Source organism: Megalobrama amblycephala, linkage group LG2 (assembly GCF_018812025.1).
Source record: "Megalobrama amblycephala isolate DHTTF-2021 linkage group LG2, ASM1881202v1, whole genome shotgun sequence".
Classification (NCBI taxonomy): domain Eukaryota; kingdom Metazoa; phylum Chordata; class Actinopteri; order Cypriniformes; family Xenocyprididae; genus Megalobrama; species Megalobrama amblycephala.
The window spans coordinates 11,553,407-11,566,386 of record NC_063045.1 but is presented as its reverse complement, the minus strand read 5'-3'; the positions used below and the strand labels follow the sequence as shown (position 1 = coordinate 11,566,386).

General features: G+C 34.7%; 1 protein-coding gene across 1 annotated transcript; it reads right to left on the bottom strand.

Moving 5' to 3' along the window:
• Positions 1-693: 693 nt before the first annotated feature.
• LOC125263558 (SLAM family member 6-like) lies at positions 694-9,098 on the bottom strand. Its single transcript, XM_048182587.1, has 8 exons — positions 8,959-9,098; positions 8,789-8,862; positions 8,354-8,636; positions 7,841-8,152; positions 4,038-4,307; positions 3,618-3,728; positions 1,479-1,520; positions 694-1,366 (listed from the first exon to the last, which is right to left on the bottom strand). The coding sequence occupies exons 1-8, from the start codon at positions 8,993-8,995 to the stop codon at positions 1,269-1,271; spliced, it is 1,227 nt and encodes a 408-aa protein (XP_048038544.1). The 5' UTR covers positions 8,996-9,098; the 3' UTR covers positions 694-1,268.
• Positions 9,099-12,980: the final 3,882 nt, after the last annotated feature.

Genomic DNA, 12,980 nt, shown 5'->3' with positions numbered 1-12,980 from the left:
TAAAGTCGGGGAAAAAAACCTAGCAGTGTGTGAATGTGTTTATATGTCTGTGGGTGTTTGTGTATGTGTTTATGTGTACTTGGTTGATTTGAAAAAAATATATGATTGTGTGCATTGTAACATCAAGGCATCAGAGTGTGTGTGTGGTGGATTCCTTCTTATCATAAGCCTCTTCACTGCCTCTGTCTCTCTGTAAAGCCAATGAAAAACTAAATGAAAATGTATAGTCACTTTGAAGACAAATAAAATTATATTAATAATAAATAAACACTAATGTTCATAAAACATTAACAGTGAAATCTGTAGTTCTGTATTTTAGTTTTGAATTGCTTGAACAAATTTTACAACCTGGCTGGCACACAACTGAAAACTTTTTATGCATTTTGGCCATTCATTTACATGATGATGGAACATAATGGCAGAACCATTCCAGAATTCCCCCTTTAAATAAGAGCTCAACCTGTGGAAATGTAGGAAAATTGAGGTGTATGTCATTGTTGGGAAAAGTTACTTAAAAGTATTTGAAAGTTACTTTTAAAAGTAATGCATTACAATATTGCGTTACTCCCTAAAAAAGTAACTGTGTTACATTACTTTTGCATTACTTGCAAGTGAGATGAGTAAATGCATGTTCACATTTAGTCTAGAACTACAACAACCATCATGTTCACACAGCACACACAACACCTCTGACCTTTATTTCTCTCAACATGGGGACAGGAGAGTCAATAACTGTAAAAAAAAATTAACTTGTGTTACTTATTTGAAAAAGTAACTTTTATATTTTGTTGTAAATTGAAAAGGTAATGAGTTACTTTAGTCACTTGAAAAAGTAATCTTGATTACGTAACCCAAGTTGTAATGTGTTACCCCCAACACTGGTGTCAGTTACTTGGAAAAAAAGTTCTAAAACGGCAAATGTTAAAAATTAAAATTAAATTAAAATGCCTTAATGTATTAAAACAGTTATATTAAAAGATCAATCTCAGCATACACCTTATTGACAATGCATATACAGGTGAACAGATGATATTGTTTATATTCTGAGTTCATCTGTTTGCCCCAGGGATCATCAACATTTATTTGTGGATCACTTGTTATTTGAATCCTTAACTCCATAGTTCATAGTTGAATCCTTTAATCCATAACTCCATTAATTTTTATTTAAAATTTGTGCACAATAGTACAGATAAAAACGTAAAAGGATTATGAATTTAAAATTATTATTATTTTTTTTTTATAAATCCTGATGTGTGCTTTGGAAATGTCTATCTGCAGCACAAAGGGATGGATTGTGTGTTTAATCTGTGAGTCAAAGGTTGTCGCTCATTTCCATCATTGCTGTCTGTGGCGCTATTGGGTGCTTCTGTTAAAAAAAAAAGAACAATTCAAATGTACCATTATAATTTATAACTTGTATTAAATAGTATTTATTGAGTGTATTGTGAAAATGTAGAACATAACTGCAGTTGTCTAACCTGGTGGGGAATTTTGACTGGTTGCAGTTTGATGCCCAGCCTCTGTTAATCACAAAAATTCATCAGAATGACCATGAGATCTTCCACTGAGTGACTGGCAGGCTTTTATTTCATAATTCATTCTTAAATCTGTTTATATTCTTTATTATTATAATTTTTTTTTTTTTTTTTACATATATCCAATTCTGTACCAGCAAAATCCCTTTTAATTAACACCCCTCAGTGTACATATGTATCCACACTACAGGGTGTTAAAAGTAATACTGAAGCAGTGTTGAAGTTAATTCACTGACTATATGCTTGATTTGTGACTTTAGTATTTGTGAATGCAGCTTTATGATTTTACAGCTTGAGATCCAATAGCAATGTGAACAATTTTAAAAATACATTATACACAGAAACATCTACGTTTAGACTCACAGACATCAAGAATCAGCATATGAATCTCAAAAACAGTGACAATAAATAAAATACTGACAAACAGATCAACTCTGAACATCACAAAACAAGCTACTGTCACAACAAAAAACAGAAAAATAAAAGCAAATGGGAACAATGAATGAAAATTACAGGAAAATTCAGCTGCTTAATTTATTCATGCTGCAATGCATGATGGGAGCCATGGATATGACATGGTTTTTATTGGTGGCTCCCATCATGCACTGCAACATGAAGCACTTTGTTTGATTGTCACCATTGTTGAGGGTCATATGCTGATTCTTGATGTCTGTGTTTTTTTTTGTTTTTTAAAAAAAATCTTTTTAAAAGATTATCAAAAGCTCTGCTGGATCTCAAGCTGTAACATCACAGATTTACTGTAATGAAAAATTAATAAAACCTCTATATAACAAGTTAATGTTGGATATGACCTGTAATTCAGGCCATTATACAATGATAATGTCACCATCAAAACACAACCATTGTCACCTGGCCTCCGTTCCCCAGAACATCGTAAGCATAAATTGATTGTCAGCTTATGCTTTTGGGAAACGCAGCCCAGATTATATTTGCTCTGGCCATAACAAAAGTGCTTTACAAACACAAAGTTGGAGCAGTCAGAGGAAAAAAAAAAAAAAGCAAAGGGTCAAGAGTCAAACTAAAGAAAACAATAATCATCATCATCATGGTGACTTCAAATGAAACTTTCATTAAAACATTAACATCAAAACATCTGTAAATTCTCAGTAAGAACTTTTGTTGATGTATGACAGAAATAAACAAAACTGGTTAATAATAAGTTTCAAGTCTCAAGTCAGTTGTAGGTGTGTCTCTCTTTTTTTTCCTCTTCTTGTTTCTCTTTTCTTCAATGTTTCTGCTTATTAAGATCAGGTGTCACTACTAACTGTCAATCATCACTTAATTAATCACTAATTATCTCATTAACTTAAACACTTCTTCAGTGCAGGTGCACATTGAGCAATTTTGGCCATGATTTGGTCGTCTGAGACAAATATGTAGAATCATAAAAGATTCCTGTAATCATAGGCTAAAATCTGTAGTCTTTGATCGCTAGTTTGACATGTTCACTGATAGCCGATTAATGACCGCTGCAATAAAATTCTGGCAGTGTCAGAAGATTTGGCACACCGTCCTGCAGTGTGACCTCCTACAATGAACATCAAATTGTCTTCGTTTTTCAAGACAAGCTGTGATCAAAATTAACGTTGGAGATTTCTTTGTTAGCTACCATTTCTGTGACAGATATTGTGTACGTTAAACTGGCTTTCACTTTCCAGCCATGCTCTTCCATTAAAAAGAGGTGCAATAGTCCAGAGGTCCAAAGAACAAAACTTTAATCCGGCTGACAGAAGCATACAAATATGGGTATCTGTGTGTGTGTGTGTGGTTTCCTACAAATATAAAAGGTATAAAAATGTGTGCACTCAGCTTTACTTTTAACACCCTGTAGTGTGGAGACATATATACATTGAGGGGTGTTAATTTAACACTGGGGATTTTGCTGTGTATAATTATGTGATGTCCAAAGCTGCTTAATGATGCAACATCAAAAAACTAAACAACATCAAAAAACTAAAAAAAATTACTAAATATAGCAAATTATTGTGAACATAACATAACATTTCAATATAGTGGTCAAGTTAGTTTTGCACAAAAGGCTCATATATAGTTAATACTTGCCTTCTTGACTTGTTTGTCTATGTTTGTATAAACAGAATCCCACACCTACAATAACCACAAGAGCACCCAAAACACCCAGACATATCTTCAGAATGTGATTATTGCTCTGTTCTGGAATTAACAATAAGAAAACAGTAATTAGTGTAACTCATTCCAAATAGATTTCAAGCAAGCATAGAGTGAATACAGCAGCAGTTATCTGAGGGCATCAGTGGCAGCTTTAACACCCAAATAAGCATGACAGTGAACACATTTAACCATATCAGATAAAAACTAGGATGAAATAAGATTCATAAATGAAAATCCAAAATGTCAGACCCTGCAAAAGTTTGATCACACTTGACTGAATTTATTTCTCCCAAAATTTGACTGGTAAAATCATATAAAAATACATCCTGAGAGAAGTCAATTCAAACATACCTGAACAAAGTTCACTGATGATGAGATTTTTACTCTCATTGATGAATGAATTGGAGACCACACAGCTGTAGTTGCCGTTATCCTTATAATCCAGATTCAGACATAAATAGTTGACATCAGATACACTGATGTTGGACAATAAACTGTTTCCTTTGTACCAGGAGAGATTAACGTTAGTCACATTCTCCACTGAACATTCCAGCACACATTCTGAGCCTGATGACGGACAATGAGTAGAGTGATTGGAAATATGAGGACTGGGCAGAGGTTCTGGGGAACATGAGAGAGAGAGAGAAAGAAATGTTTGGTCTCATGATCTATCAATGAATAAATGCGCTGTAAAATGTTGATGGTTTATGGTGATAGCCAGATAAAGCAGCCCAAATGCCACTTCTTGCACCACTAGAGGGATGTATATGTGCACCGTGTTCACTTCTAGTTACTCAAAACACTTGCTAAATTCAGAACCACAAATAGCAAACTGCACTTTCTGCAAGGTGGTTTATGGTGATAGCCTAATAAAGCATCCCAAATGCTACTTCTTACACCACTAGAGGGAAGAATATTTGCACCGTGTTCATTTCTGACATAGGCATGTGCACAATGTTATTTCATTATATGGCAGACAAAGTAAGAGTAGTATGACAGCAGCTCTAATAGCTGCTGATGGCTTGGATATCCAACGCATCCTTTACGCACACTCAAAGTTCTCTTGTAGTCGATCATTTGATTACTTTATTAAATATAATGCAAATGGTTAGATTACATACTTAAACAATGATAATGATAATGGACATCCAACGTGAGGCTTCCACTGCCCGTGTGTGTGAAGGATGCGTTGGATATCCAAGCCATCAACAGCTATTGGAGCTGCTGTCATAAAGTAAAAAAACTGCATGCATTTCCCTCCACCAAGCCAATTCCCTCTACATATAAAACACCTGTTTAAAACCCTCTGTGCGCACACTGCCCCTGGTGACAGCCCGCAATACACTCACAACACTGGCTCCTACAAGTAGTATGTTAGTATTAATTATGAATTCAATAAACATCTAACCCATCCATTCTTTTCCTCCAATGAAACTTAAGTGAAAAAAGTATTTAACAGGCCACTCAGAAAACATAACTATAAGCCAAGTATACTTCATTATACTTTTAAGTATATCTAATATATAGACTTTTCTGTCAGTATAAGCCAAGTGTACTACTGTGTAATGTTAAGTATATTTCTCAACGACGGTGACAAGCAACATATTCATTCCGATCAACAGATCAACTCTGAACTTTAGAAAAAAAAGCTACTAAAAAGTCACATAAAAATAGCAAAAATAAAATAGTGAGAATAAAGAAAATTACTAAGACAATTCAGCCCATAATTTATTCATGCAGCAATGCATGATGGGAGCCATAGATGAATTTTGATTGGTGGCACCCAGAATGCACTGCAACATGCTTTATGATGGCCACCACTGTTGAGATTCACAGGATGATTCTTGATGTCTGTGTGTCTAAATTTCAATTTTTTTTCAGAACAACTTTTGAGAAGTTCTTTGCATTATTCTGTAAAAGCTTATCTCCTGCTGTATAATCACAGTGCTGCTGTAATCAATAATGTAAATCTAACTCAGAGATTGGGCTCTAAATGAGTTCAGTGATTCAGATCAAATAATAATTATGTAAAAACATAACCAACAACACCTGATCATCTTTTAACTTTGCTTGTCTGATTGTTATAACTCAGTTACAACAGCCCAAACAAAAAATCTTTAAAAAAAAAAAGAAAAAAGTCAAGGGTCAAGAGCCCAACTAAATCAAATCCTGATCTCTGTGATGGTGACTTAAAATTGTGATTTTCTCCTTTGGTGATTCTGCTTGTTATCATCAGGTGTCTTCAATAATGGTCACTCATCACTCAATTTATCACTTAATTATCTCATTAACTTTAACAGCGCTTCAGCGGGTGAAATGAAAAATATGGCAGGACTTCTACTTTCTGACCCCTGGACTATACACCTCTGCACCCAACTAAACACTTAATTTTCAAAATATTAAAGCAGGACCAAATTTCATCCAGTGGTATTCTAGGACTCCTATAATGTGAAATTACAAAATCTAGAATGTTCTCAGAGATCAGAGAATCATCAGTAAGTAACCATCATAACCTGAACTTTTGCGATAACAAACATGCTTCAAAATCACACAGTTACAGCAGTCAGATAAACACTAAAGTTCAGAAATCAAGGGTCAAGAGCCTAACTATAAAGTAAGTGCTTACCTCCATAACAGTGATTAAACTTTGTTAGTTTCAATAAAACAGCACTAAGGCTTCTTGGAGGCTAAAAGAGGGCTGCCTGTGCTGGGCCAGTGATAAGAGGCCAACATTTTGCCAATGAGTAAAATCTCAGGGGCACTGCACTGGCAGCCCTTATGTTGTGTTCTACTCCAGTTTTAGACACACACTCGCAAACCTACCAAACCACTTACCCTCGGGGGAATCCCTGCCGCCATTCTGAAGTTTATATGGACAGACCCTCATCCCCTCGATTTTGACCGAGGTAGCAAGTCTACTTCATATGCAAACTTCAGACAGCTCCATATACCACAATGCAACACAACTGTGATGTCACTGCATATCGCTTTTAATTTACCCAACCACACACAACTCTATGATATATTAATATTTTTTTTAAATATCTAAAACAACCCAAACACACCTATTCGGTTGTTAAGTCTGATGTCACGCGGCAGCGCTTCGGGGTCCTAACGCTCTATTTCATGCCATAAGAAAACAACAAATGGTGCTAATATACACACACGATGTGGTGTAATACTACAAAAAAATATAATCATAACCTTATTCTCCATACCAAAATTCCAGATGGCCAGACAGTGATTCATCTTTTATAAATTGTTGAAATATTAATGTCTGTGACGCTGTGAGCTCGGAGACTGTTGTGTAGACTGTAAGTATTTAAAATGTTTAACTTTTTAAAATGTTTGATGTTTAATATGAATAAATAGCGGCCGTCGATGGCATTCTCAAGTGAAACGAGTCGAGGCTTGGACCCGGAAAACGGCGTTCCTTACGTCACGACTTAACAAGCGGATATACACAGAATGCTGCATTAAACAATTTCATAATGTAAAAAATGTAAATAATAAATCGACTCCATAGCAGTTTCTTAGTGATCAAGGGCTTAGGACGTTCCAATTCAGCTCATTGCAATGGTTCCACCAGTAGTGGGCACTCATGCAATGTAAACAATGACGTACATCCGAGTCAATGAGACTGAGGGAAGTTAGCGAGGGAAGGGCATAAAAAAATGAACTGGAACGCAGCCTAAGAGGGCCCATAGGGCCACTGCAGGCTTGTTTGCAGGGATACTAACAGTACACTCGAATAAACATCTTTTTTGTAAGGCAAGAGCATTCAGAAAATGGCTGCTGAGTGACCCGACTCACTTAAAGACTGAATTAACCCTTAAATTCCCATTGTAATTCTAAACTAAAAGAACAATCAATAACACAAGAGGTAATGTAACAATAAATACAAGTTGGATGGATACATTTAATATATTTGCACATTGGCATTTCCCTAAATAGAAACAATGTATGCACTCTGCTACATGGATGAAATACAACAAACCCAAATAAATAATATAAAATGAAATAACATCAAAAATCTGTTTTCAATTTACACTGAAGCTCTGTCTTTTACTGTTATTCATATCTCCCCCCTCTGCATTTATACAATGAGTTTAGAACTGAACACAATGAACACTGATTTTATTCAGTTTACTCACCACTGACAGTAACATTGAAATTCCAGCAGTTTTCTGATATATTGTTGATCTGTAGTTTGAAGATTCCAGAGTCTGATTTTATGGTGTTTCTGACGGTAAGATCTCCAGTTTGACTGTCGAGCTGCAGTCTGTCTTTGAATGGCAGCCCATCACAGTCATATATATGGCCGTTGTTTTCAATGACTTCAGCAATGAGAATCTCGTTAGATCCAAATCTCCACGTTATCTCAGTCTCTTTTTCTATGTATTTTGAATTAGTATGTAGAGTGACAGAATCTCCCTCCTTCACTGACACTGCTGTTTGTGTTGTAGCTGTTTCAGCACCAATGCACGATCACAAGATCATATAAAACAGTTTGTCAGTTCATAATATTAATCTCAGTGTAGGAATGACTTAGTGACATTTTCTATTATGTGTCTGTTTAAATAATAATATAAAAAATACTTTGCTGTAGGAAACAAATGTCTGATAGAATTAAGAAGACCATATAAGGTCTTTATTTAAACACGTACCTGGGCATGGCTGACAGAGTTGAGAGATGTTGGCATATTCAGTCTGGTTGCTGATGGGACTGTTCAGCACACAGCTGTATGTGTTTTTATCCTGATATTCCACCACCAGAGGTAGAGAGGGGTTGGGGTTAAGCTCAAAAACATTGATTTGGGAACAAACTTGGTTTTCTTTAAACCAGGTTAGAGTTGACCTTGAAACATTGTGTGCTGAACATTTTAACACACATTTTGAGACTGATGGTGAACATGATGAAATGTGTCTGGTAATTTTAAGAGACTGGAGCTGGAAAACATGAGAGGATAGACTAATTAAGAAGAATTTAAGCAAAAAAACAAGACAAGATAAAGCAAGGTGAAGCAAGAAAAAACAAAAAGATCAAGCAATTATTAAGATAATTACAGAAAGATTAGACTGAAAAAGTTTAAAATTATTACATCGGTTATTTTGCTGGGATATCTGTCCTTCAGAGACGCTGTCTTTGTTCCACCAGCTTCAGTGTACGACACACCTGGAACGCAGAGTGAAAGAGATAACTGCTTCTAACTGACACACAGCGTGTTTTGAGAAAAAGCTGAAAATTAATCAAAGTAAATGTAGAATTTACCTCCCAAGAGTATTAAAATAAATAGCAAGAGAACCATATTCTTCAAAAGACTTCAAAAGATTCTTTAAAGGGCTCACTTGATTTAGAAACAAAATAACTACTGCAATGAAAAGAAAACTTCTGCAATGATGCATGTGATGCTGCAGAGGAAGCCACATTCACATCCTGTATTGCCGAGCTATGACCTACTTTCACTGTTCATGGGTGTTACCTGTTTTTGTTTTGTGTTTGAGATCACATTTGAGATCAAAGATCAACTCAGATGTTTTTCTTTAATAATAACCCACTGAACCTTATTTATTCCTTTCAAGAAATACAAGATGGAAAACTCAATGTTTAATCAATAATATAAAGTTATTTAAACATTTTCTTAAATTTAATCTTATCAACAACCCATTGCCAGGGTAAATTCAAGGTTACTTGAAAACAGTTCAAAACTGTTTACTGAACTTTTACAGTAGTTTACTTGTGCAGTTTGAATATTTTAAGATCTATATAGTATTTGTGTGTTTTAACCATAGACTGCAAAAAAAGACCATTCTTAGTGGACCTAAGGACACTGAGGACACTGTGAAAAAACTGTATTTGTTATGTGGACATTTACAAAGTACAAGCAAACATTGACATGGAACAGTTTTCATCCTGTTTAAAATATATTCTGGTTTGATGTCTCCATGTCTCGGTTTGCCTTCATATATTACACAAGATGGAACCACACGTATCAGTGTTTAGACATTGTTCTGTTTTTTGTTATAAGTCAGAAATGACAAGGAGGCAGCTTCACGCAATACAAAGTCAATGGAGACAGTTGGATTGCCCCACCCTGGTGGGCGTGGTTTTCAGATTATGGCTGCGTCCAAAAGCTGGAAAATGCTGCCTACTGAGGACACATTTCAAGGTAGGAAGGCATCAAGGCACGTCCAAATCGAATGTTAGCTTTACTTCTTGTCTCATGAGATACCTTCATCTGATCGATTTTTGAAGGAAGTATATGTATCCTTAGCTGCCTTTGATATCCCACAATCCTGTGCTTTCCATTCTGTGACAGTTGAGCTTGAAAAAAGATGGTGTGCGAAAGTTGCGTTTGCTGCACAGTTTGTGTATAAATGTATAATTTTGACCAACATATTTAAATTTTGATATCATTTCTATCGAGAAATTACTACTGTAGTAATTAATTATTTGTTTAGTTCTCACCAAAGCACTAGTTTGCTGTAAATCATTAAACTGTTACGCTGCCTCAGAAGTCTGTCTGAAATCAGTTTCGTGAGGTGCCTTCATGCACAAACACTGCCGTACAAGTCATTCTCTTATAAGGCAGTGAGGCAGCAAGACAGCTACCTAGGTTTTTGGATACAGCCTGACACCTTGTGCTCTGTCTCTATAGAAACTTGCATTGTGGCATACGAGTCAATAGGTGTCATCATAGTACAGTCTACATGCATGTCGCACAGTGTGATTTGTAATGATCTTTTAGGATCGTTAAAATCTTGCCTTGGCTTTAAAGTACTTAGCAAACAGCTTATCACTGCATCAGCAACTACACAGTTACTGCCTTTAAAGGGTCATGAAACCCCAGCACACATTTTTTTTTTTTTTTATTAGGAGTGCAAAACTTACAACATAGGGTGAACACAAAACACAACAATAAAACAGCAGTGATAGTAACAGCAATGAAAAAAAAAGCAGAAATAACAAATAATAGTAGTAATAGTAGAAGTATTTAAACAGTAATAGCTAATGATAATATTTTGTGATGATGGCAACAGTAGTATTAGTAATGATAATAACAGTAATGATTATAATAATGATACTAAAGATGGTGATGATAAGTTGTGTTGACGGCAATAGTAATATCAGTAACAATAATAGATAACATTGATAATAATAATAACAGTAGTGGTACTAATACTGAAGATGGTGATGATAATATTTGTGTTGACAGGAAAAGTAAAATCAATAATAATAATAATAATAATAACAACATTTGTATCAATAATAATGGCAACAGTAATAATAGTAATACTAAATATGGTGATGATGATAATTTTGTATTGACAATACAACTGCAATAGTAATTATATAATAGCATTAAAGGATTAGTGCACTTTTAAATAAACTTTTCCTGATAATTTACTCACCCCCATGTCATCCAAGATGTCCATGTCTTTCTTTCTTCAGTCGAAAATAAATGAAAGTTTTTGATGAAAACATTCCAGGATTATTCTCCTTATAGTAGACTTGAATGGGCACCAAACGATTGAAGGTCATAATTAGTTTCACTGCAGCTTCAAATTGTTCAACACGATCCCAGATGAGAAATAAGGGTCTTATCTAGTGAAACCAGCGCTCATTTTCTGAAAAAAATTGAAATTTACTTAAGTTTTAACCTTAAATGCTCATGTTGAACTAGCTCTCTTCTTCTTCTTCTCTATTTGAATTCCAGCAGTGTAGAAACTGCTAAGTGTATTACTGTCCTCCATAGGTCAAAGTTTGAACTAATTGTTATATACTATTGAACTAGCATATTGCATATAAAAATTAGTTCAAACTTTGGCCTGTGGAGGGCAGTAATACACTTAGCAGCGTCTACACTGCTGGAATTCAAATAAAGAAGAAGAAGAGAGCTAGTTCAAGATGAGCATTTCTGGTTAAAACTTATATAATTTTCAATTTTTTTTTCAGAAAATGAGCAATGGTTTCACTATATAAGACCCTTATTTCTCATTTGGGATCGTGTTGAACAATTGCAGTATTGCAGTGAAACTAATTTTGACCCTCAACCGTTTGGTGCCCATTCAAGTCTACTATAAGGAGAAAAATCCTGGAATGTTTTCATCAAAAACTTTAATTTCTTTTCGAATGAAGAAAGAAAGACATGGACATCTTGGATGACATGGGGGTGAGTAAATTATCAGGAAAAGTTTATTTAAAAGTGAACTAATCCTTTAATAACAACAACAACAACAATAATAAGAATAAAATGACAGTAATAATGAAATCATGACACATACCTAAACACATACCACACCTCTTCTAGTTTCTGTGTCAGTGTGCTTTTTTTTTTTTCCTTCTTCTTCTTCTTCTTCTTCTTTTTCTTCTCATTTACAGTACAATTACTATTTGTAGGTGTGCCTAAGCTGAGGTGGTGCATTAAAATCATGTGTGGTATATGTTTGGTGTTGGTTTGATTTGATTATCTTTTTATATTTTAGATATTTATATTATTATTACCATTATTATTCCATTCATTTATTTATTTTTTAATTATTAAAGATATACATTATTCCATTACCGTCCTTATATCAAGCAAAACATCATCACATCACCATCATTCCATTACTGCTAAATGTTTCTATGATATAACAACAATGTCAATAATAATTATAATAATGAAAAATACTCACAATATTACTAAAACCTTGTATAAATATGTATAATAATAAATTAATATAATTAATCAGGATGAGTGTGTCAGATTTGTAATAGTTGAAGGAGGTCTGATCTGGAGTGTTGTGGTTCCGATATACAGTTGTAATGAGGTGAAAAATATTCTAGAGAGATGTAGTCTATGAGCAAATTTTTCCAATGCGTTATGTGAATAGTATTTCGGGATTTCCAGTTCAAGAAGATAATTTTCTTGGCGATGGCTAAGGCTACAAGGAGCATCCTTTTGTTTGTTATTTCCTGATTGAGAGTTGATAGATCACCCAGTAGACAGAGGGAGGGGGATAATGGGATGTGACAGCCCATGAGGCGGGATAGGGATTCAGTGACGTCTTTCCAAAAGTGTTTAATGGGTGGGCAGTGCCATTGCTTTCTTTGCTTTTAACCCCTGCAGACTTGTTTTTTCCCACTGAGAAAAAAATGACCCACTTGATATTTGCTCTTCTCCAATGTAGAAATGACTAAGTCTAACATTTGTGCCAACTCATTTTCAGATTATATTTTTTTTCCATGACTAAAGCAACAAAAAATCATCACATTTTACTAGAATTTAAACAGATACAGTGTAGTGAATT